At 41.7% G+C, this 24,276-nt stretch overlaps 1 protein-coding gene across 4 annotated transcripts in view; it reads left to right on the top strand.

The window, feature by feature from the left end:
- The window catches only part of SLC4A4 (solute carrier family 4 member 4), a 353,101-nt gene that overhangs the window by 24,104 nt on the left and 304,721 nt on the right, over nucleotides 1-24,276 (top strand). Inside the window, exons 1-2 of one of the 4 annotated variants that reach the window (XM_027058106.2) lie at nucleotides 19,870-20,567; nucleotides 20,916-20,989. In XM_027058106.2, the coding sequence (XP_026913907.1) occupies nucleotides 20,476-20,567; nucleotides 20,916-20,989 (166 nt within the window). In that variant the 5' untranslated portion in view covers nucleotides 19,870-20,475. Of the gene's footprint in view, nucleotides 1-19,869; nucleotides 20,568-20,915; nucleotides 20,990-24,276 lie in introns of those variants that run through there. The other 3 variants (XM_027058136.2, XM_027058130.2, XM_027058126.2) reach the window with 3 other exon arrangements.

Below are 24,276 nucleotides of genomic sequence, written 5' to 3'. Positions count from 1 at the left end.
ATAGCCATTATCTGATTTAAGGAGAGAGATCGTGGCATTTAGGTAGTCACTATGAAAAGAGGTAATGATTTAAGTGTACTCAGAATGACAGGTGTCAGCAATGTTGAAGAAGTTAAGTGTTGTCTTTGAGCGGATTGAGTTTGTGGTCAATAGATTGTGTATATTAGAACAACAAACCATTGTCTTATTGGTTGTTTCCCACAAAAAGAACATGTTATATGTGATCTCTCTCTCTGCGTCCCTCCTTCCACTCCCCGCCCACACCCCAAGTAGAAACCTAGGGAAGTTAACCCAACCGAGGAGGACGCTTTCTTCTTGCTACTGGGAATGCTGTGTTTGTAGACAACTAGGACAGAAGACCTATCTCTGTTATCTTGAACAAGTATATTTCTTGGAGTTTGAAACTATGCAGGATTATCTGTTAATGTGTCTTTCTACCTCAGTAGCCTGTAATCTCTTCAGTGACGTGGCTGTATCTTATTTTTTTATGTCCCTAATCTCTGGACTGCCAAAGGGTAAGGTCCACAGTAAAAAGTTGCTCTAGTGGACTGACCTGGAGATGAACAACTTCAGTAATAAGGATGAAAAGTGTTAAGGAAACAGTATTAGATAATGAAGTTCCAGAGAATTGTCTGCAAAATCCGAACAGACTTTAAACCACATGCATGACAAAGATAACTCACATTCAGAATGTTTTTCTTTGTAATTTATCTTGGGAACATTTATTCATTTGCAGATCCGTGAGCTTTTTAGATTGCTTTCAAGTAATATCTTTGTATGTAAAGGTGACTGCATCATGTACTTTTCCTCACAAAAAAACTTTACAAAACAGGTTTTCATAATTACCTACCCTCTTTTTCTTACTCCTACAGATTTTGGGCTTTGGCTGGTGATTTAAGAAGGATTTATAGTTTATCTCTTTTAACAATAAAAAGACATAGTGATTCTCCTGTGATTCTATACCATGGTAAATTTAGATCTGTCATTACCATGCTTTATTTAAAATACAGTACAGAAGTTTTTATATGCCACCTCTGAAACTCCAGACAGTTGGCAAAATGGTAACAGCAAAATGGTACATGAAAGCTTCTATCATTTCTGAGGTTTTTTTTTTTTTTTTTTAAATCAGGGAGATAGACATTTTAGGCCTCTAACACAAAATACTAACATTAAGTTTTGCCATATTATTGAGAATATACAGGAAAAACTAGCAGTGACCTTAATGTTGCTGCATTCTGAAGTTTAAAAAGCATGTGGGTATTTTTAGCAGAGCTTCCTGGTAAATGTGAGCTTGAACCTGAAAAGATGACCCTGCCTTAGTCAGGTAGACAGACTTTTATAAATCTGTTGCTCAGAAGGTGGTGATTTAAAGCCATGTCCCCCATAATTTGAGAGTAAGCACACATTTAGTAACAGTATCTTTTGAATTTATCTGATTGTGTGTGTGTGTGTGTGTAAGGAGCTTATAATGCTTCGTGGATCTTACCAGAACCCCATAGTGTTCTCGGGTCTGAGGTTGTGCAAGAGTGAGCTTTGTCTCTTGTAATTGAGGGAACAGACACAAGAAATCAGAGATGTGTTCAGAGTCACCTAAGGCAGAGGCTGTAGGATTGACAGCCAGCTTCATGGATGTGATGACTGCAGTGCCACACCTTGAAGGAAGTCAGCCAACTGTCAGGGCATTGCATTGGCCATTTAGAGAAACAACGTAGATGCCACCTCAGAAAATCTAACCTTCCAACCTTGGCTTATACAAGTGTGTCTAAGTGTGTCATGAATTGAAATATTCTGAAATAATAAATTCAGATCTCATTCCCAAAGTATCTAATTCTTCCCTGAAACATTGAGGTCCACTTCTCTATTACTATTTTTCTGTAGTTTGGAATACTTTGGCTCTTTGCTTATGTCCTATGTACTGACCTTTGGTTTCTCACTTGGTTAGATTCAGGGATAGTTTTAATATAGTCACCATTCTGTATTTAATCTTCAGGATTAAGAATATATCTAAGCAAAATTGTGCCTGGCTGGGAAAGCAGCAAGGAGGAGGCCCAGTCCTCTGGGGCTGAGCAGAAGGTGGGGTTTGTCCTTGCCTAGAGCAGAAATTGGACACCAGTGCTGACGTGCACTGGTCAGAGGGGCTCACCAAAAGTGAGAGAACAGCCAGGAGGTCTCTGAGACCAGAATTGGGTTCCACAGGGTAGAGCTATATTGGAGTTGGAGAACTATGGGATGGGAAAGTGTGAGGCAGAGGTTGGGACTAGGTGAATGAGGAGGTGGTGGCCTGTACTTTAAAATGGTAATGATACCATGTGTGTGCATGTACGATTAGGGTTCTAGGTGTGGTTTGGGGCAGGCTAGGTCACATGAAAGAGACTGGGATGGAATAGATACTGGGGAGCTGAGCAGAGTGATAGCCAAGAAGCCAGAGCTCCTCCGGTGTTGGGGAAAGGTGTCCAAAAATGGGAACTAAGTGTAAGGCCTGATGATATCTTAGAACTCTCTATCATCACTTTGTTGTTGGCTTGCCTGTAGTTTGAAGTTACTTTTATTCTCAGTAGTGGAGTTGACCTCTTGATAGAAGTCAAGAGCAGAGGTGAAGCAGAAGCAGGGGCGTCTCTTGTGTTTGGGATTGCAGACATCACAGAGCTCTACTGAGGCTGGTGGATTTCAAGGCAGGAGCTTCTGTAGCTTCCACACAAGCCCATCTTCCTGTGGATTACCGAGTTTTCAATGCACACCAGTTGCTTTTTATAAACAGCCATTTCTGTGTCCGTCCTTGTGACTGTGCACCTGTGTATCCATAGATATGGTGGAAGATGTAGAGGTAAGAGGGGACCTTCCTTTTCTCTGTTCTCTGCTCAGGCTGCTCCCTTGTAGCATCTTTGTGACTGTTCAGTTAGTACTGATACCTCAGTCCTTTTTTTTTTTCCTGTGTCTCCCTGGCATCTAGAGGTACCCAGTACACTTTGTGAGTGGCCTGTGTGGAGAACAGAATTGTCCTGAGTGCCTCCTTTGGCATGGACTGATTCTGTACTGAGGGTGTAGAGGTAGGTGCCTTTAGCTGTGGCCTCCTAACTCGGTTTATACAGCTTTGTATACAGTGCTTCAGAAAGTGTGTCATCCTCAGCCTAGGATGACGCTGACCAACAGCTGTTAGAAAAATAATGGCTGCATGGGGACGGAAGAGGATTGGGAGGGAATGGTTGGTTATTCACGCTACTCCAGGTATGTTGTGGATTTTCTAAGCTGTTAGCATTTCTTGGTCAAGAAGTTGGTGAAATGATGGATTCATTTACTAATGCTTCTGAATCTTTTTCACGTCATAGAATGCTTAGTAAGTAATAATATTTGTGCGGCACTCTGGGTAAACAATCCAGACATCTTGCGGCTGGAAGTAAATGGCCCAGGGCTCTGGCTGTGCCTGGCCCTGCCTGGTGGCCCTTAGGAGTGGGGGATGGACATCTCGGCCCACCTCTAACTTATTCCCCACACACTAGTTGGAACTATCACGATGCATAGTTGACACAGCTAGCAGCTTTATCCAGTGAAATCACTTCCATTCTAGGAGCTTGGTTTATGATCTTGCTTCTACTGTGATTTCTTTATGTGCTCAGAACCTCCTTTGGTCTGAATTGTCTTATTTCTGCCTGCATTCTTATTAGCTATTAAAAAAGAAGAATTTGTGTGAACTCTTTAAGTACCTTGAAAGTAGTACCCTGTATGATATGGTGGTATGATGAAAATTTGGAAGTGTTTTGCCTGTCCTTCTGTCCTCTACTCAATCTTGTTGATTGTGCAGAGTAGATGAAAACACCACAGATGGGCTTGGGGTTTTTTTTTGAATTCATTAATTTGCTTTTGACTGCTTTTTTGGTTTATTAAGAACTTTGTATTCTGGTCCCGTCCAAGGTGCAGATGGTCATGCTTTCAGAGCACCGTATTGTCATAATAGCACCCATTTAAAATATTTTCAGCACCATTGATTTGGTCCTTGAGGAGAGGGTGATGCTCTTCCACTGATGCTCCGGGTCTGCTTCTCCAGGAGCCTCCATCCACCTTGTACCTTTCCTAGGTTACTAAGGACGGGGGACACGTCCAATGAACCCTGTGTTGGGCACATTCTCGGCCAACAAGGGATAGCAGGGGTTTTCATGTCAGACAGATCTGAGCGTGAATTTCCATTCTTCCCTCTGTAGACTCTGCACCTGTGGGCGTTCTCTTTATGGCTCTCAGACTGGCTTTCTTCCTGTGTGGAATGTGGCTAGTACTAACTGTAGGGCTTGTTGTGAAGATCACAAGTGAACCATCTGTAGGGACTGGCAAATGTAGGTACACAACAAAGTGTGTCTGTAATTATCATTATAGATAATTTTTTAGTGTCCTCCAGAGCCGTTAGTTTCACTGTAAACTACCAGGTTTGTTAATGCTATTTTAGGAAATCACTAATTTCAGAAAATTTGTTTTTATCAAAGATATGTTAGTAAAGACTGTGGGATACATTTTTTTTTCTTTCTTTTTGTGCCTTCACTCCTCATGGCTTCTATTTTTTTAATGTTTATTTTTATTTTTGAGAGAGAGAGAGAGAGAGAGCGAGCACAAACAGGGGAGGGGCAGAGAGAGACAGGGGGACAGAGAATCCAAAGCAGTCTGTGCACCGACAGCAGCGAGACTGACGTGGGGCTCGAACTCGCAAACTGCGAGATCATGACCTGAGCTGAATGAAGTTGGACATTCAACTGACTGATCCACCCAGGTGCCCCCAGTCCCTATTTTTAAATTTTCTTTTCTTTTGACTTAAAAAATTAGCATTTGGGGTCATTTTTAAGCTTTTTCTTGGTCCACGAGCAGGTTTGTGTTTCCCAGAGTAACCACCTTTCAGAAATACTATGCTGGCTGGTTTCCAGGCCTCGGCCACTTTCCCTTCTGAGTATTATCAACAAGTCAAGAAATTTGACCTGTGGTATATCAAGAGGTACGAGCCTGATGATTTCTTTCCTTGATGCCCCTGTATTTTCCGTAAAGTTTAGGAGGGGGAACCTTCTCTCATCCTTTGTTCTTGGCTCCTACTCTGGGACTCCTAAACTTAGAAAAGACTTTAGCAGAACTACCTGGTTGTCTCTTCTATTTGATGCAGAGAAGGAGCATGGTGTGAGAGTGCTGGCCTTGGCAGAGCTGGGTTTGATATTCCATCTCTGCCACTTGCTAGCAATGTCACCTTCACAGACTTGTGCCTGTCTGGGAAAAGGTAAGGACCCTGATGTGTAATAATACCAGCTGTGTGTGTTGCCTGCAGCTCTATGCCAAGCACCAAGCACACAGGATACTTCTGTTTATATTACCTCATAGCTTCCCCACAGTTAAACAATGTGGGGATTACTAAATCCATTTATCAGATGAGGAAATTGAGACTTGGAGAGTTAATAGCCTGAATTACATTCATTTTGTAAGTATTCTTTACTAATTTTTTTTTGAGAGAAGTTTCGTGAGTGGGATAATGTTGGGAGAATCAGAATTAGGCAAGAAATATCAGTTTGGATTTGCCCAGACACCAAAATTTAGAGTGTAGTAGACTAATCCTTACTGAGACTGAATAGTATGTTTCTACTAATGAATGGATGGTCAGTGCTAATGACAAAGCAGTCCCAATCAATAGTGTAATGAAGCAATAAATGATTTGGCTACTAACAAAATGGCACTTCTATAGCTTAGTGAGTAGTTTTTCTCTGTAGGTGCTTATTGTATGCTTGCCTTTCAAAGCCCTTCATAAACAAAAAGGAATCTGTGAACATAACAGAAACGGGCATCCCTAAGCTGATCGTCGCTTCCATTTGGTAGAAGAGTGCCATCATTTGTTCTCAGCTGGTCTTTCCTGGTGTGGACTATTGGTTTTACTGAACTGTAAGCAGAAGCAGGAAGACTAACAAAAGAGACCTGGAGGTCTCTCCATCAAGGCTGGAATGTGGTGGTGACAGTCTTACTTGGACTGTTTTTGGCTCTTCCTTTTCACTGTGGCTGCACCTAGTAAGCTGCGAGAACTATGAAAGTGAAAACACATGGAGATTTGGAGAGAAAGTAATTGTAAACTTCTTCTAGGACTCTTCTTGGCAAAGGGAATTTTTTTTTTCTGATAGTCAAATGAAGAAATAATTCTTCCTTTTTAATTAGTGGCTTGAGAAATTGATTCAAGTTGGTAATAGCTCACAAGCAAGTCCCAAATGTTCAGAGAGGGAGTGTTACAATGCTGAGCAGATCTTCAAGAATGAATTGACGTTTTACTGTAGTCTTTAGCTGTCCTGTGTTTATCCAGATGATAGATTTTTGTAATAGGGAGAGAAACAAATGTAAAATGTTGCCTTAGAATATATGTGTATGTAATTTCTTCTTGGAGTAGGTTCATTTCAACTGCCTGTGGTTAATTTTATTTGTGATTATCTATTAGAGATAACACTGGCATTTATTCTCTAATTTCAGCTATTCGTTTGATGATCTTTCTAACCAAATGCATTCTGCTTCCAAGTTATTGTTGGAGTGCCATAATTATATATGGTTGCTTGAACCCAAACTATATTTCTCCATTGAAAATGATATTAGAGTGATGTGTAGGGTTTCATCTGAGCTCATGCAAGTCTGTTTCACCTATCGTGTACCTAAAGCGATCCTTATAGCACTATACTGTTATTAGTCATTTTAATGCTGTTAGTTGATAACCTATATGGTTCTATCACGTAGAGGCTTTATAACCTTGTCAATTTGCTTATATTTTTAAATCTTAATTTCATCAACTGTGCAATGGGGATATTAATAGCATTTATTTTATGGGCTGATAGTAAGGTTTAAATAACTCAAAAAAAGCACTTATTACATTAGCTTATATTATTATTACTATAATTTGGCTACATTTGCAGTAAGTTGATTTTTGTGAGTTGGCTTTGTAACGTAACCAACAAATGTAATAATCTTTCTTTGGCAAAAATAGGTGTCTGTGTTTGGCAAGAAGAGAATAATATGGTGTCACCAAGAATATCCTTCTCGTGCTTTTCCCTTTTACCCCACCAATGTCCAGCAGCAGGAGGATTATGATGGTTTTTAGGTACTTTTTGTTCTTCCAAGGTCGTGCACAGATAGATATTTGTACGTACAGGCTGTCCTGACTTTCATGGGTTCAGCTTTCATACAGACCATGCTTGGACGTATACGAACCCCCGTAATTCACCTTTCACATTCTGCTTGTGCTTTTCTGTGTGTTCACTGAGGGGTGGAGGGAGATTAGCAGTGAATTCTGGGTGGCACTGCACGCAGCTGGTGGTCCAGTTTTGTCAGCATCACCAGGTTTATGTGCGTCTCAGTGTTTTCTGCTGCAGGTATTTGAGTGCTCTGTTGCAATTGCTGTGCCATTTTACACAAATGCGGAGAAAAACTGAAAATGCTGATGCTAATGCTCAGAAACATAGGTCTCATAAACTTTGTTTTGTTTTGACTAAGGTGGACAGGATTAGCCATGTCAGTCAATCAAGTGCTCATTGCATTAGAGTCTGTATATTAAAGTGTGAAGGAAAAGAAAAAACATGTTGAAATGCCAAACACACATTTTTGTTTATTATGTCTAAAATGAAGGATATTAATGTGGGTTTTAGAGTTTTTTTTATTCTTTAGATACAGAACTATCTTTATAACATGTAAATCTACTTTTTATGACTTTTGTGTTCATACGTGTTTTCTGGAATGCATTGGGAATAGAAGAAGGGAGGCTTATATAGGAGAATTTTAAAGTTTTTTCTTTTTTTTAAATTTTTATTATTTATTTATTTTGAGAGAGCATTGGGCATAGAAGAAGGGAGGCTTATATAGGAGAGTTTTAAAGTTTTTTCTTTTTTTTTTTTAAATTTTTATTATTTATTTATTTTGAGAGAGAGACAGGGAGAGAAAGAATCCCAAACAGTCTCCACCAGTGCAGAGCCTGACATGGGGCTCGGGGCTTGATGCAGGGCTCAATCTCATGACTGCAAGATCACAACCTGAGCCAATATCAGGAGTCAGATGCTTAACTGACAAAGCCACTCAGGTGCCCCTAGTTTTAAAGTTTTTTAAGAAGCATTTTATTTTGGCAGATTTCAAACATGAACAAAAAAAGAGAAGAAAATAGTACAGTGAACCCCTATGTACCCATTACCCAGCTTCAACAATCACCAACACATTGGCAGTCTTGTTTCACATTCCTCCCCATCCCCTTGTTTTTTTGCTGGAGTATTTTAAAACAAATCCCAGATCGTATCATTTCACCAATTAATACTTCAGTGTTTATTTCTAAGAAATAAAGACATTAAAAAAATAACCTCAGTGTCATTATCATACCTGATAAAATTAACAGTAATTCCTTGGTGTCATCTAATGCTCAATGTTCAAGTTTGCTTGATTGTCTCCAAAAAGTTTTTAAAACAGTTGATTTGTTTGAAGACACATGCTGCATTTGATAGTTATGCCTGTTGGTCTCTTTATACCTACCAGGTCAAAGAGGGTGTTTTCAGGTTGAAGAGTCCCATACTTCTGTGGGGTGGGCTGGCTTCTTGACAACAAAGGAAGCCACTAGGGTCAAATAAGCATTTATTCTGTCCTTAGGCAAGAGATGGCAAGTCGAGGGCATTTCCCCCCAAAATGGAGTAGGTCTGAGTATGGAATTGGCAGTCTTCCTGTGTCCTTCCCATTCTTATAAAATTAACTTAGAAAAGTTATTGTTAGAAACAGGTTCAAATGTATTCCTTTATTATTTAAAGCATAGATTTGAATCATAGCTGTTAAAAAGCCATCAATAAGTCCATTCCATGCTACCTGATACCTATGTATCAATCATCTGCTTTGGCATCTTCTAACACCAATGTTGCCATCCCCGGGATAAATTTATGTAGGCAAGGATTCAGGTGGCAACTGCTTGAGTCATGAACTTCAAGGCTAGTTGGCAGAAGTTAATAAAGATTATATGGATATGGAATGCAGAGTGGCTTTACTTCTGAGCACTGACACGTTGCTCAGCACCTTTGTAAGGCTCAAGTCACACTAGACACTGGGCTTAGTTAGTCTTCTATGGTGTGTTGGTCCACTCTTTGATCTATAGACACAGGGCTGAATCAGGTTCTGGCCTGGCTGTTGTGGGACACTGAGCCAGTAGACTGCCTGTAACTTCTGTGCTACACTAGCTATGGCCCCTGGAAGACCTTCTGAGTAGAACTAGGTTCCGGGAAAGACCTTATTGGAAATGTTTACATAATGACAAAGATTTAAAAAGTAAAGAAGACTGCAAGCTTGAGGAAATAATCACTTCTGTTCAGAACTGTTCAGTGGTTTCTAGTTGCTCAGAGTAAATGTCAAGGCTTTAGAACAGCCTCCCAGGCCACACAGCGTGCCCTTTCATTACCTGTACATCTCTCACCTTATGTCCTATTCTCCACGTTCACTCTGCTTTAGTCACTTGTCTCCTTGACGTTCCAAGAATCTGCCAGGCTCCTTCCTGCCTCAAGGCCTTTTCATTTGCCATTCCCTCATATACTCACTTCCTCACCTCCATCAGATCTTTGCTCAACCATCACTCAGTGAGGTATTTCTAACTACCTATTAAAAACTGCCCCCTCCACATCCCACCCTCACCCCGTCCTTGTCCCACCAGTACGCCCTAACTCTCTTTCTGACTTACATTTTCTCTTAGGAGACTCACCTTCTATTTTATACAGTTTACTTTTAAATTTTGTTAATTGTCCATTTCCCACCATGGATTCATCCTTAGTGCCTAGGATAATGCCTTGTTATAGATGCTCAAGAGATTGTTGAAATGAATAAACGAGTTAAACTCTGGAAAATTTGATGACATTCACACAATGAGGGATTCCTTGCCGAAAATGAAGGCCACACTTTGAACAGCCTTAAGGAAAGAGATGTTTTAGTAAGGGAACAAAGAGTAGAGAAGTGTCTTTGTTGTTCATGCAATAGTGAACACTGCTCATAAAGTTTATGAGATAAAAGTTGTTTTCTGCTTAGTAGCATCACTCATATGGTGAGTGATGTACTCTTGCTTTTGATATGGTAGATCCTTGGCGTGTGTGAACCTAACAGTTGTGACTTCAGCTACTTGCTGGTAGCCCTGAATGGTTACACCGTGTAGTCATTCGTAATTTGTAGCGATGCATATGGTGAACTTCTGTGCCTGTGGTGAGCCCAGGCTGAGCCTAGTGGATGGCCTCCCTCCTTGTGTCTCAGGTCACCCTGGTTGCTTTCTGTCCCTTGAGAATTCCGAAACTCATAGAGTTATACTTGACCACATGATATATCAGAAATTGTGCACTGGGATATTTGTGAATTTGGACACTTGCAAAATAAGGTTAGGGGAGGCAATGTCTCATGAATGTCAAGGGTCTGTGTACTCTGTAGGTATTTGATGAGTCTGCTCTTTCACCAAAAGTCTGTTTAATATTTGTGATCCCAAGTTCCTAAAGAGTTTGGAACAGATTAATCAAAACAGCCAAAGAGAGGCAGCATGATATGCAGTGGCTAAGAACACAGACTTGTGGAGCTAGACTGCTTTGGGTTCAAATTCTGACTTCAACAGTTATTAGCTGTGTGACTTTGGGCAAGTTACTTAGTGTCTCTGTGCTTCAGAGATAATGAGGATAAAAATGGTACCTATGTCATTGGATTGTACCAATTGTGAGAATTGATTGAACTAATAGCATTTGTCAAGCAGTTATAGCAGTGGCTGGCACACAGTAAGCTCAAACTAAGTGTTTGCTAAATAAGAATAAAGATATTTATTAGAGAGGCCTGTTAGGAGATGCTTCAACCTTTGACCAGTAGGCAAAGCAAGAGAAAGAAAGAGGTGAGTTTTAAGTGATGTCGTCTGTAAGCATATTTCAGTTAAGTGATATGAAAAAATTCTTGAAGGTAGTGTCTAATAGACATGGATTATTTAGTTATGCAGGAATATAGTGGAGTGCTTAAAATTGTGGACTGCTTTAGATGGCCTGCTTGGTCTTCTCACATCACATTGTACTGTGTGATTTGCAGTAAGTTACTTAACGTCAAAGTACATTAAGTCTAAAATGGGTATGTGAAAAGTACTTACCTCATGGAATTGTCATAAGGATTGAATAAAAAAAAAAACAACATTGTACAGTGCTTAGTACAATGCCTGGCATGTGGTAAGTGTTTAAAAGTGGGAATTTTTTTTCCCCTCCAAATTAATGGATGATGAGAGCCCCCTAATCTCAGTTCCTACATTGTTCTAGGTGTTGAAATCCTTTGGCCGGAATTCTCAGTCCTGTTACTGAATCAGTCCGACAAAATTTGACAGCATTGAGAAAGAGAAAATGCACACATGATATTTAGCACAGTGCCTGGCAGCTCTTGAGAACTCAGTCAAATGCTAGGAACCTCATCCCTGCCAGCAGCTGTGGTGGTTCAGGATGGGAGATGTGAGCAGTATGGCCACCGCATGGGGTAGAGGACGGAAAGGAAGGCACCTTTCTCCAGAGTCCGCTCTGAGTTTTAGACGTGGGTAGGTCAGGAGCTGTACCTGACCAGCACCATCCAGCTGCCTCCCAGCGCTGTGTCCTGGAGCAAACTCCTGCTCCTGATTCCCTGTCCACCTGCCAACCTGCATCTGACTTGAAGCCATGGTAAAGTCCACAATAAATGTCTGCAGAATCATAGACTGAAATGAAATGTATGAATTAACTGTGGGTATTAGTTATCGGTGCTATTCTTGTACTAATTACTATAAATAATTATGTATAACATGTGAAGTTTGGCTAAAATTTCCAGAGCTCAAGGTTTGTATTGACATTTCAGATCCCAATTTCCTCTACAAGTAGCTACTATGAGTTTCTTTATTGGTTTACCTAAACCAATAGGTTTACCGCTGCCTTCTCTTTTTCTGCTGCTGATTGGGCTCTTGCTTTTGGCTGAAGACTTGGCAGTGGAGAGGAGGAAGGGGGAGAGGATAGACTTGCCCACTGCTGTCCTTCTGGTTTCTCACATGGAGCCTCCCCAGCCTGTTCATCTTGCCTGAACCCTCTCTTAGGGCCTTTCTGATTTTCACAGCAGCACACATGAAGAAGGGCAGTTGAAAGTTAAAAGAAGTGAGAAGCGAGCCTACTTTTCCTGCCCCCAACAGTAAAAACTCCGAGAGAACTTTCAAAGGGCAAGGCGCTGAATATCTGCACCGAGAGGAATCAGACCTCTCTGTTCTTCAAGTGGAATTCTGGTCAGAGGCAGCGTGCAGTGGTTGTGGAAGCGCCTGGAAAGGCTCGCTAAAACAATTAAAGAGGGTATGGCTGCGGGTGTGGGCTAAATCAGGGGAGGGATCTGAGGGGGTCATGCAAGTCGTTCCCTGTTTAGCATTCAATGCCCTGTCCAGTTATCTCTCCCTTCATCTGTCAACACGCCCCCCCGCCCCACTGCCCCTCAACTTCCACACCTTTCGTCACCCCATAGTTCCTATGTCTACTTTGCTACCAGTTCTTTTTATGTTGCTGAGTCTGTTGCAGCCTTTCTTTTTTTTTTTTTAATTTTTTTTTAACGTTTATTTATTTTTGAGACAGAGAGAGACAGAGCATGAACAGGGGAGGGGCAGAGAGAGAGGGAGACACAGAATTGGAAGCAGGCTCCAGGCTCTGAGCCATCAGCCCAGAGCCTGACGCGGGGCTCGAACTCACGGACCGCGAGATCGTGACCTGGCTGAAGTCAGACGCTTAACCGACTGCGCCACCCAGGTGCCCCCTGTTGCAGCCTTTCAAAAGAGCCCAGTCATCAGTCTGAGGACCGAGTAGAGGAGACCTTGTCCCAGCAGGGAGAAGATGGGAGAGAGGAGTTTGAGCCTTTTGGTGATGGGTGACAGGTTAGCGCCGGTCTCCCTGCTTGGCATTCCCATGTGTTTGCTCCTGGAGACAGAATTAAGGCCTTCGGGTCCATGTAGGACTGTTAATTCTCTGACATTCTCTGGGCCCCGGGGACCTTCGATTCAGATTCAGCTAAAATTAATTGAGTTTATTTACTCCAGGAACTTATTAATCCCTTGTATGTCTTAGGAAGTGTTTTTAAGCTCATTTAAAATGACACCGAAGTGACAGGTTAACTGACTTTGCCAAGGTTACACGGTTACCACAGAGTGCATCTGGGATCTGTGCTGTTTTGCCTGACTCTGCGTACATGTAGATGGGCCACGTTCAGTATCGTGACCCTCATGTAAAATAATGTTCCTGAGGAAAATGTTTTTAAAAAAGCAGAACTTTTTGAAATTTTTATTGAGCGATTTATAGATGCACGTGCATATTTGAGAAATAATGCAGAGATTGTTTGTACACTTTGCCACTTTCCCCAATGTTAACATTTTATAAAACTTCAGTACAATGTCACCAACTAAGATATTGGCCCTGATATGATCCACTGAACTTCTTCAGATTTCCTCAGTTTTACTTGCCCGCATTTTTCTGTGCGTTTGTGTGTGTTTATTAAGTTGTGTATGATTTGATCACCGTGTAGGTAGCTACCTACCACCACCACAGGTAAGACTAACTAGAGTCAATTCCACAGGATCCTTCATGTTGCCCTTTTATAACCACAAACACCCCCCACCGCATCCCCCCAATATCTATCCGCTGGCTACCCCAATCTGTCCTTCCTTCATATCTAGAATTTTGTCATCTCAAAAAATGTTATGCAAGTGGAATCACACGATATGTAACCATTTTGGGATTCGCTTTTTTCACTCAGCATAATCTCTTGGAGATTCATTCAAATTGTTTTGTGTATGAATAGTTTGTTCCTTTTACTGCTAAGCATTATTCCATGGTATGGATGTACCATACTTTGTTCAAACATTCACCTGTTGAAAGACATCTGGGCTAATTCTAGCTTTTGGCTATTACAGATAAAGCTGCTGTGAACAATAGTGTACAGGTTTTTGTGTGAACATAAGTTTTCGTTTCTCTGGGATAAGTGCCCAAGAGTACAAATGAACTTTTAATGCAGTTCATAAATCCAGAATTGTGTTTGTGTGATCCTGCTCCGGATTACACTTTCACCTTTTATCCAGTCTGCAGTCTGATTTCGTATGGGGCCGTCACCCATTTCTCCCTGGCCCTGGGCCTGTGTAAATTTCCAGACTGATTAGGGCACTCCTGAACTCCACGGATGGGATTTGCTTTGCTTTGCTGCCAGCTGGTCTTGGGGATTCTTCTCTTGCCATTAGTCATGCCTGTCAGGTATGCCATGCTGATGTCTCTTTCCCCCAACATGCGTGTCCAGAGCTCTAGCAGTTTCTACAGTTAAGTCAACAGCTGTGTTCTTGTCTCTTCCTCCCTGGGGAGTGAAAGGCCCTTGTGAGACCTGCTGAAGTTTCGAAGGGAACACTTGGAGCATTTCCTCTGCCCTTGCCCTCCGCTTCCCTGTAGTGAACACGTGTCGCCAAAAGATGGCAGTGTTCTTTGCAGCCACAGAGCTCGATCGCCCCTGTCTGTCGCCTAAGGTTTGGAGACTTGATATTGTTCTCTAATTGTATGTTGAAAGTGTGGAAAGCAGATTTTCTAAAACAACAAAGGCACCAATAAAAAGCTGCGCAGTTTAAAAAATTTGAAAGAAAACATCATGTTTGTAAATGATTTGTAATGAAAATCGTTCCCCAGTTCTTGGAGACGACTTGAATAGGGAATAGAATTCAGAGATATGTGTGTGAGTGTATAATTTTAGATGTCAGTACTGATTGTAGCTTTCTGTGTGGCTCCTGAAAAAGACCTGTGAAAATGCTGATTTTTGCCTCCCCTCTGTTTTAAGATCACAACTGGCAAAGTTGCAGGGACGACCTGCTTTTGAGTTCTGAGATTTGAGACTGACACCTCTTAGTCCCTAAGTAAAGGCCCTCATGCATGCCGAAGATATAATTTTCATGGCAGCCATGGCCAATGATAATGAAACTCCTTACATTCTAGTATTTGTCTGCCCCTCTGCATGCATCACTTTGGTGTGTGTGAGGGCACGTGGGTAAAGAACTGTTTAAACATTTGCTATGTGCAGGAAGGCTGCAGTAAAGTGAGAGATTATGGGGTTCATTGTATGTTGTAAACAGATCAAGCTAGTGAGGATAAAGTGGGGTGGGTTAAAATACGAGGTTAACTAATGCACTTTGAGCTGTATGAACAGAAAGAATCAGCACTGTCAGACTCAGGTATGGACATGTAAAACCTGGAGCTATTCTCTTCCATAGGACACCATCCCTTGGTGTCTTTTTGGGAGTTGTCAGAAAGGCCCAGTGTGGAGGGCGTTGAGGAGAGAGGGCCAGGGGCTTTGGATCTGGGGCTGCAAGCCCCAGAGTTGATCCTTCATGCACGGGCCAGCGTGCCAGGGTTGGAGGATCTGTTTTCCTCTCGTCCGGCTCTGAGCGCTGCTGCTGCTGCTGCTGCTCCTGCTGCTGGGACCCTGCAGCTCACCACATGACCAGGGGACAGGTAGCCCCGCCTCAAGCAGTGGCCTTTTGGCTAGTGCATCCCTCGGCAAAAGCCGGAGGTTAAGAGGAGAATCGCTCCGTGTGAAGTTCTAACCCCGAAACCAGATGCTGTTACTATAGAGACAGTGAAATGCTGCCGTGGGAGGCATAGCGGGAGGGGTGGGAGCAGGGCGGTGGGAGGGCAAATGAGGCGAATCTAGAGGCCAGCGCGCCCGAAGACCTTCAACCTTTAGCAGCACTGTGACGGGCAGGCTTGCGTCCTGAAGCCTGAGTGCTGGCAGCCCGCCACTTGCTGACTGGCTGAGTGGCAGCTGCTCGCGCTGTGTGGACTAGCTGGTGAGCACGTTGGCAGTTGGCGAGGGCTCCGGGGGTGGGAACTCAGAGGGGTGGAATGTAGATGGGTGCCCGAGGCCCAATGGTTGACAGTTTTGCACAAATGTTTCTCGTGCCGGGCTTAAGTCACCCATACAAGCCTGCTCAGTGATGAGGACCGGCTGGTGAAAGCCGGTCCATTTGGCAGCAGATTTGACATGTGTTACAGTTAAATCATGTTAGTGTCCCAGAATAACGGAGAATAAGAGAAACCCCACGTTGGGTGTGGACTTTGGAGGAAGGGGCCTGACTTCTTCTGTCAGAGGCCCTGTGGAAGGAAGGCAGCACGGGCCCCATGTGGATTTTATACTGACTGGTATGACCCTTATCCCCGTGATGCTGGTGAGAAGCTTCCAAATCTATTCTGAACTTTGCCTCATGCTGGCGATGTGAGCAGCTCGGGGAGCTGTTTTAGAAGCATGCTCCTTCCCTTCTTTCTTTGTTTGCTTGCAGCAGAGGCAGCTCGTGTGAAAGGAACACTTTACAAATGGATTTGGGGGCCTGCTTAGGGATTGGATGAGTTAATTTCTTCCTCCTGATAGAAGGGAAAACTGGTTGGGTCAGATGGTCATGTTAAAAGATATCTCTGTCTTACTAATAATAGCAAGCAACTGTGGAGAGGCTTTTAGGAGGGGAACACAAACCCAAATAATTGATGTTTGTCAGTATGAAGATGGAAGAAAGTTGTTAAGTCCCCTGTAACTTGGTGCGGAGGCACTTGCTTGTGAAGAGGAGAGGGCTGCTTTGGAGAAAGGCCACTGTGACACGCAGGTTTTATGTTTTCAGTCTGTGGCGCTCTTTTTTTTTTCTGCTTCCTACAGGGAAGAGGCTGCTTCCAGACGCTCCTCATTGTCCCTCGGAAGGAACTAGGTTTCTGATTACTTGCTATGTATAGTCTTGGAGGGAATGTGAAATATGTATCAAAGAGCCAAGGAATGCACCCATCATTATTTTCGCTAACTCAGATGGTGCACGGGACAGTGCTTCAGTTAGGCTCGGTGGTTCCTCCTCCACCTAGGAAGAGGGCTCTGGGCATTAAACTTTCCTTGGTCTCCTTCAGTAGCTACTGATTTTCTTCCTTTACTTCTGCCTCAGTTGCTTGTTGCATGCCATTTTAGGAAGGGCTTAGGTACAGAGGCCAAACATTTTATTTAGGAAATGCATAATATGTCACTAAAGGACTTTAGGATCAGCTTGATTGTGGTGGGGTGCAGAAGCGATGTTCTACAGGAAATTGTTGGATCCTATAGACAGACCGCTAAGACAGGAAAGGGTTAGTGCTGAGAAGAAATGTGGGCTAAACTGCTCTTTGTTTTCCAAAGGGGAGACAGGACTATTCACATGCCTGCAGTAGTATAGCCCTCCAGGATTTTGCTGTGCTTCTGAGGTCTTCAAAAAAAGTTTCCCCATTAAGCTGCCATCCTTCTCTATGTCTACAAGTGTGTTGCTGATGACCTCTTGCCCTTTGGACTGACTGTCCCAGATTGCTAGGGGAAATCCTCGAGAAGGCAGATGGGATTGTAGCGGATCCCTATCTGTCTTGCTCATCACTGTGTCTCCAGTGTCTAGCAGTATGCCTGGCACCTAGTAGGTACTCAGTAAATATTTGCCGAATGACTGAGGGGATAAGGGAGGAAAGAGAAAAGGATTTGATTGAATGCCCTCTGTGTGTCTAGCACTGTGTTTGGTATGTTTCAGGTGCTGTGGTCATTGTCAGCAATGACCTCCATGTTGACAAGTCAAGTTTTTACTTCTCTGTCTCCATCTTCCTCAGCCTCTTAGTAGCAGTACCTCCTTGACATCAATCTTTTCTGGTTTTTCTTTTACCTCTGACTGTTCCTCTGCTTGGCTTATAAATGTTGACATGGTCCAGCACTTGGTCTTCAGTCTGTACCTCGATTTCTATATTTTCTTCCTGCATGAGCTCATCCAGTAATAGGTGCAGGTTACCAGCTTTGTTCATTGATCCTCCAGCCCTAGGCTCGTGAGCTCCAGACTTGGACATTTAGCTGTGTCCCTGACGGCTCCTTTTTTCATATGAAATAAGCATCCCCACCGTAAAGTGGCCAGGAAAGAACTGTTGATTCCTTCCCCACAACCTGTTTCTCCCACAGCCTTCCCTGGGTTCCTAAGATAGTTTCCTGGATTCTTTGGTCTCCTGATTATCCACTTTTCACATAGCAGCCAGAGTGATTCTTGAAAAAGGTAAAATGGCTCGGGTCATTTTCTGTCTTAAAACTCTTAACTATAGTCAGTAATACTGTACTGCATATTTGAAAGTTGCTAAGAGTGTAGATCTCAAAAGTTCTCCATACAAGAAAAAAATCTTGTATGGTGGTGTGGTGACAGATGTTAACTAAACTTACTGTGGTGATCATTTCGCAATATGCACAAAAATTGAATCATGTTGTACATGTGAAACGAATATAATGTTATATGTTAGCTTTACCTCATAAAACAAAACAGAACAAAAAACAAAACAAAATTCTTCAGTGGCTTCCACAACACCTAAAATTTCGACTACTTCCCATGGCCTGCATGGGCCTGTTTCCTCCGGTATTGTCAACTACTGTTGACCTTCTCTCTGTCCAACCTCACTGACCTCATTTCTCATCCTGGAACTTGCTATACTTGTTCCTACCTTAGGGCCTTTGCGTTTGCTGTTCCCTTTGCTTGGAACACTCTGCCCTCACATCTTTAAATACCTGGTTCCTCCCTATCATTTTTGTCTCTCCTCAAATGTCACCTCCTTGGAAGCGTCTTCTGAACCACCTTATGCCAAGTAACCCCCTGCCTGATTATATTTTGTGCAAAGCACTTAATGCTATCTAAGATTACCTTGTTCATCTCTTTATTATTATTTTATTAGGAATTTTATCTGTCATATTAATGAATACATTCCCCCTCCCTCTGAGGAGTGCCTGGATGAATTGGTAAATATGTTGTATCATTTAATCCTCATGGAAATCTGAAGCTCAGGGAGGCTGGTAAATGATTTGACTTCTCAAGTCTTCAAGGCATTTTCTTTTCTACTGTAATCCTGATGGCTGATCTATGTCCTATTTGCAATTAGTTTCATATTTTTAGTTTGAGTATAGAGAAGGAAAAAGACATATATCAGGATAAACTATTGCATACAAGACCCATATCCCTGAAATAAGATATTCTGCAGATGTCCAAAGGCAATGAGTTTCTTTAAAAAAATTTTTTTTAATGTTTATTTTTGAGGGAGAGAGAAAGAGACAGAGTTGCAAGCAGGGGAGGGGCAGAAAGAGAGAGGGAGACATAGAATCCGAAGCAGGCTCTAGGCTCCGAGCTGTCAGCAGAGCCCAAGGTGGGGCTCGAACTGAGGAACTGCGAGAGCATGACCTGAGCGGAAGTCGGATGCTTAACCGACTGAGCCACCCAGGTGCCCCAAAGGTAATAAGTTTCTTAATGGCACTGTTCACCAGTAAAGGTCAGGGTAAAAAGAAAGAAGGAAAGAAGAAAGGAAGGAAACTTACCTTCATTAAACATGTAGTAGGCACAAGGCACAAAACTGAGTGTTTTCATGTATGTTACCTAATTTGAATCTCAAAGCAATTCTACAAGGTTGATATTGTTACCCCAGTTTAATAAGTGGAAAAACTGAGGCTCAAAGAGTTAAATACTTTGCTCCAGGTGATACATATATTAAGTGGAAGTGCCAGATTTTTTAAATCCGAGTCTACCTGACACCGAATTTCTGACTTTTTATGCTCAGATGGTTGCTTTGCAAGATGGATATGCTCCTAAAATAGAAAAGAGGAAAATGTGAATTCAGTGCATATCCACATAGATTATAACAAATATCTGAAGCACAAGAATAAGTTATATGGACAATATGGAAAACAGACTTACAATATTCAGTGCCTGAGCATATAATTGGATGAATAGAATACAGAGTGAACATTTGGTTCTCTGGCAGAGCTTATGTACGGTATGACATAGAGCAGCTGTCTCCAGAGAAAGTTCTTTGTTTCTAGACCGGTGCGACACAAGCAGCATTTGAGCAATTCGGGATTTTTTTCTGCTTTGTCTATAAATAGAGTTCATGGAATTCTGCATGTCAAAGTTAATGCAATGAAAAGAAGTCACAGAGTATGGAAATAAACCTTAACTCATTCTATAAACTAAGAAACATGTTTGGCATCAGGAGGCCGTATAAACGCTGTCATTACTTGGATGGATTCTGAGGTCTTATTTAGCATATGAAATTGCAGAGCAGATCCTATTATGTAAGGAGATAGGAGGACAGCATAATGTGGCTATAAACTGAAGAACTTTGTGCCCTTCAGGGAAGAGTTAACAGGATAGATATACGTAGAGATGTGTGATAAGAATGTGGAAAATGAATGAATGGGTGGCATATATATGTGACTGTTGCTGAAGCCGGGTTGCTGGATAATCCTCAGATGTCAGATTTCCGTAAGGCCAACATGTGACTCAAAGCTTGCCACTCAACAGAGAATACTGGGCTGTGCTGGTATTAAGAGGCTGGCTGGAAGCTAGGCTCCCACTGTGCACTAGCCTAACTCCCTGTCGTTTTCTGTGTGTGGGTGGGTGTGCATGTGTGTGTGTGTGTGAGGGTATACATTTTTATGCAGTGGGTGTTTAAAGAGCTAAGCACTGAAGCTGGATTTCCACAAACGATCATCACGAGCACTCCAGACAAACCAAACTTCCTCTCTTGGTATTTTTTTTTTTTTTTGCTTTCATCTTTTTTTTTTTTTTTTCCTTTTTGCAAATCCCAAAGGGAGAACCCCTAACATCCAGCCTATGGGATTGAGATGATTTTCTCTCACCTGTCCATGTGGGTGCCCTCTCAAGGTTAGAACTGAAGCTATGTGGGACCGGCATATTCTCAAGCACCAGCTAAGAGGAGCTGCGTGAAGGAGTAGCAGACACCAAAGGAAGAGTGACTCTGCCCTGTTAACATGAACAGCAGCTTGCAGGTTAACCTGCCCAGAAGCTGGGCTACTTCAAGTGGCTCACTCCAGGAGAAGTCTGAGCATTCTTTTTTTCTTTTTTATTACTATAGGATGGAGGATGAAGCTGTCCTGGACAGAGGAGCCTCCTTCCTTAAACATGTGTGTGATGAAGAAGAAGTAGAAGGTGAGCTTCATGGGGCTGGGGAGGTATATGTTCATACACTCGTGTCTTTGTAGATAATAGCATTCATACATTTCATAGATCTTATATTCTTGAAGTTAAAAATGAAAGCTTTTCTATGGAGTTTTATTAGTCTGCACATTTTGCCTCAACACAGAAAGTAATTTTAAGAACTTCATTGGACCATTAGAATCTGAACCAGTGTGTTCCTGCATGGTTAAAAAAAGGGGGTGTCTTACTTTTGAAGCAGGTGCCTATGGTAGCTGTGCCTTTCTGTCTAAAATACATGTTTCACCAGATAGTTACCACCTTGCAATGACTAATTCAAAGAAGCTGCTAGATTTATCTAAATGTATTTGGCAGCATCTTCTAATATTCTTTCCTAAAGCTTGCAGGGTAGAGAAACAGATGTTATAGAAGGAGAATGATATCGTTGTTGCAGCAAAAATGGGTGTAAACTGAGGATAGACAGAGGGGTAATCATGGATGAGTTTCAGTTAGGAAATGATGGACAAACAGTTTTTTACTTAAAAAACCTCCAGGACCTCTTTTGTTAATGTTTCCCAGTGTCTGTTAAAAAAAAAAAAAAGAGTTAAATTTTAGTTAGTGCTATTATGCTTTTAGTGTGCCTCTCTTTTCTTGTCTTTTGACTTATCAATAATGTGGGAATAATACTGTTTATTTGATAGTGAAAAGATAGGGCTTAATTAATATTTTTTCAAGTAATAATGTGAGGGCATCACAGATATACAAGGTACTATAAATTTTACAAAGAGATTTAAAAAAATAATCAGAGTTGTAGACAGTATTCCTAAAGTTAAATGAAACTTGCAAGTGAACTATGTCATAAATTCTGCCCTTTAGAATCACCTGAGAGACAATTCATACGTGTTTTGGAAACTGTAGTCTGATTGGTACCATTTGGTAAACATTTAATGCCTACCCAAAACTTGGACCAGTGGGGTGGGGGTGGGGGGGGTTGGAAAAAAGAATACTGTGTGTTCTGGAGTGATTCTTCAACCAGACTGAAGACCAGGTCCTGGGCACGCGATGCTCTCGTGCCTCCTGGAATAGTTGGAATAGTGTGGTCATTACGATGTTTCTCACGTTTGCTTACTAAGTTTCTTCTGACTGTGTAGTCTCCTCACCCCCCATTTCCCTCCTTTCCTCATTTATGTTCCTGACTCTGACTAATAAGAATTTGATGCCCAAGTTACTTAGGAAAAAGGAAACTACAGTATTTTCTTTCATATTGTTTTATGGGTTCCTTGCACTTTTACAACATGACTGTGGGAAAATGTCAAGTTAGTGAGAGCAAAATAGTAAAACTTTTGTCTTAAGATTCTTGTGCCCCTGTGTTAAGTCTCCGTTGTGGTGACTCTGTCACTGTCCCAGTATTAATGAGGAGATAAGAATCTTAAAGTTACAGCATATGAATGTAAGAAATATGGTAGGATTGAATGAATGTATACTTTCAGGACAATTAAAGTTGAAAAATCAGCGAGAAGGCTTGGGAATGAGATGTACTGCGTGTGTGCGTGTTTTCCTTGAGAATAATGTTCTCGCTAAGTTCACAGGAGATGTAAATCACTTCTTGGGTTTATAAGGTCTGTAGGATTGACAGCACTCTACTGCAATAGGATATTGTACATGGGTTTCTTAAGATGTTCACTAAGAAGTTTATTTCCCAAAGTATTATGCTCGATTTTCAAGCACAAACGTCATGAACAGATCTGTAGGCACGTTTCTCAGAAGAAGCAGAAAGACAACAAAGCGTGGTAGACACATCTGTAAAATGGTTTGGCTTTGTGATGATTGAAATTGCCTCATGGATATTGTGTATTTTTGTATTCTGATATGACTTGTGTTTTAATGATTATCTTTCATGTTGATTGGAGCCTGAGCTGATTACGCTTCTTTTGAGGCATGTTTCACTAGATGCCTGTTCCTGAATTTTGAGACCCTCTAAGGATGGTTGCTTATGGTGTCGTTATCTGGTGGAGAATATCCACCAGGGCAGGCTCTTCTACAGTACAATCTTGAAACTGCATTTAGGGACTATTTATTTCTAATTCAGTGCCTTCTTAGCTGACCCTCTCATTTTCCTCACCTGGCTTCATCTTGTGGGAGTGGAATCACTTAGATTTTATAGTCACTCCAGGTGAAGTATAAAGATGTTGAAATGGATGGGTTTTATGGCTTATTCATGGTCTCAGTGGTTGGGAATGAAAACTGTCAAGACCTCTAATGAGGATTCATAGTTTGAAAGGGACTGTTTTCCTCAAGGACACGAGTCCATCTCATAGCTTTAACTGCAAAGAGAAGGGTGTATTTGAAGGAAAGCAGACTTTTCTCTTTGTTCTGAAGTGGTTGAGTTTCTGGTGCAATTATGGAAGAAGTAAGGGCTCCAGTTTTAAGCATCAGAAAGCCCAAGTGCAAGGAGCGGGCCTACCTTTCATTTATATTATTAAATGTTTCCTTTTATCCACATAGGTATTTCTCTTCTAGGGTAAACATGGTTGAAGTATAATGCAGCACACTTGGCAAAAGGAAACTTAAAATTTTGTTGTTTGAAGTAATTTGCACCAATCAGATATGCTCCCAATAAGCGATTATGAGGGTGACTGAGGTCCAGTAGCTCTCGTTACTTTGAGGTGTTCGTGCTTTTAAAAGTCTTCTTAGGGTCTCTTAATTTGTGATCATTGGATTCAGCTCAGCAGTTCTTTTACTGCTGTCGTTCTGTGAAGGGGCGACAGACTGAGCCTTCCAACCACACCCTCAGTTCACCTGGTTCAACTTTACTCTCTGGGGGTGGCATGATGCTTCATCCACGGTCTAAAAACTCAGTAGAACACCATCAACTGCAAAGCTCACTGAGAATAGAGTGAGTCAGAAGAGGAGTCATCCTCTGTTTAAATAATGAATTTAAGTGGGATATATTTAAAGACCTAAACCTCATTTTCACGTAATTTCCTTCGTGTGCATTTGTGTTAATGATTTAAAGAGATACTCTTTAAAAAGGCAACCAAGTACCACTTTAATCTTTAAAATAAAGAGAAACTTTTATATCTGTTCTTTCATTGGTTACCTCGTATCAGTGTATATGTATGCATGTATAGTTTTGTAAAGTTAACGTTTTTTGGCACAGAAGGGTTACTGTGGATATACTCATTTAAAAATGTCATAGTATCAGATACTCATACTTGTTTCTGTACCAAAAGACTCCAGCTCCAGCCTCGGCACTTCCACAGAATTGGTCTGTAGATGACAAATTGGTAATCGACATCACC

The sequence above is a fragment of the Acinonyx jubatus genome, chromosome B1, assembly GCF_027475565.1.
Source record: "Acinonyx jubatus isolate Ajub_Pintada_27869175 chromosome B1, VMU_Ajub_asm_v1.0, whole genome shotgun sequence".
NCBI classification, from domain to species: domain Eukaryota; kingdom Metazoa; phylum Chordata; class Mammalia; order Carnivora; family Felidae; genus Acinonyx; species Acinonyx jubatus.
Note: the sequence above shows the minus strand (reverse complement) of the source record. Positions and strands in the feature narration are given on the sequence as shown.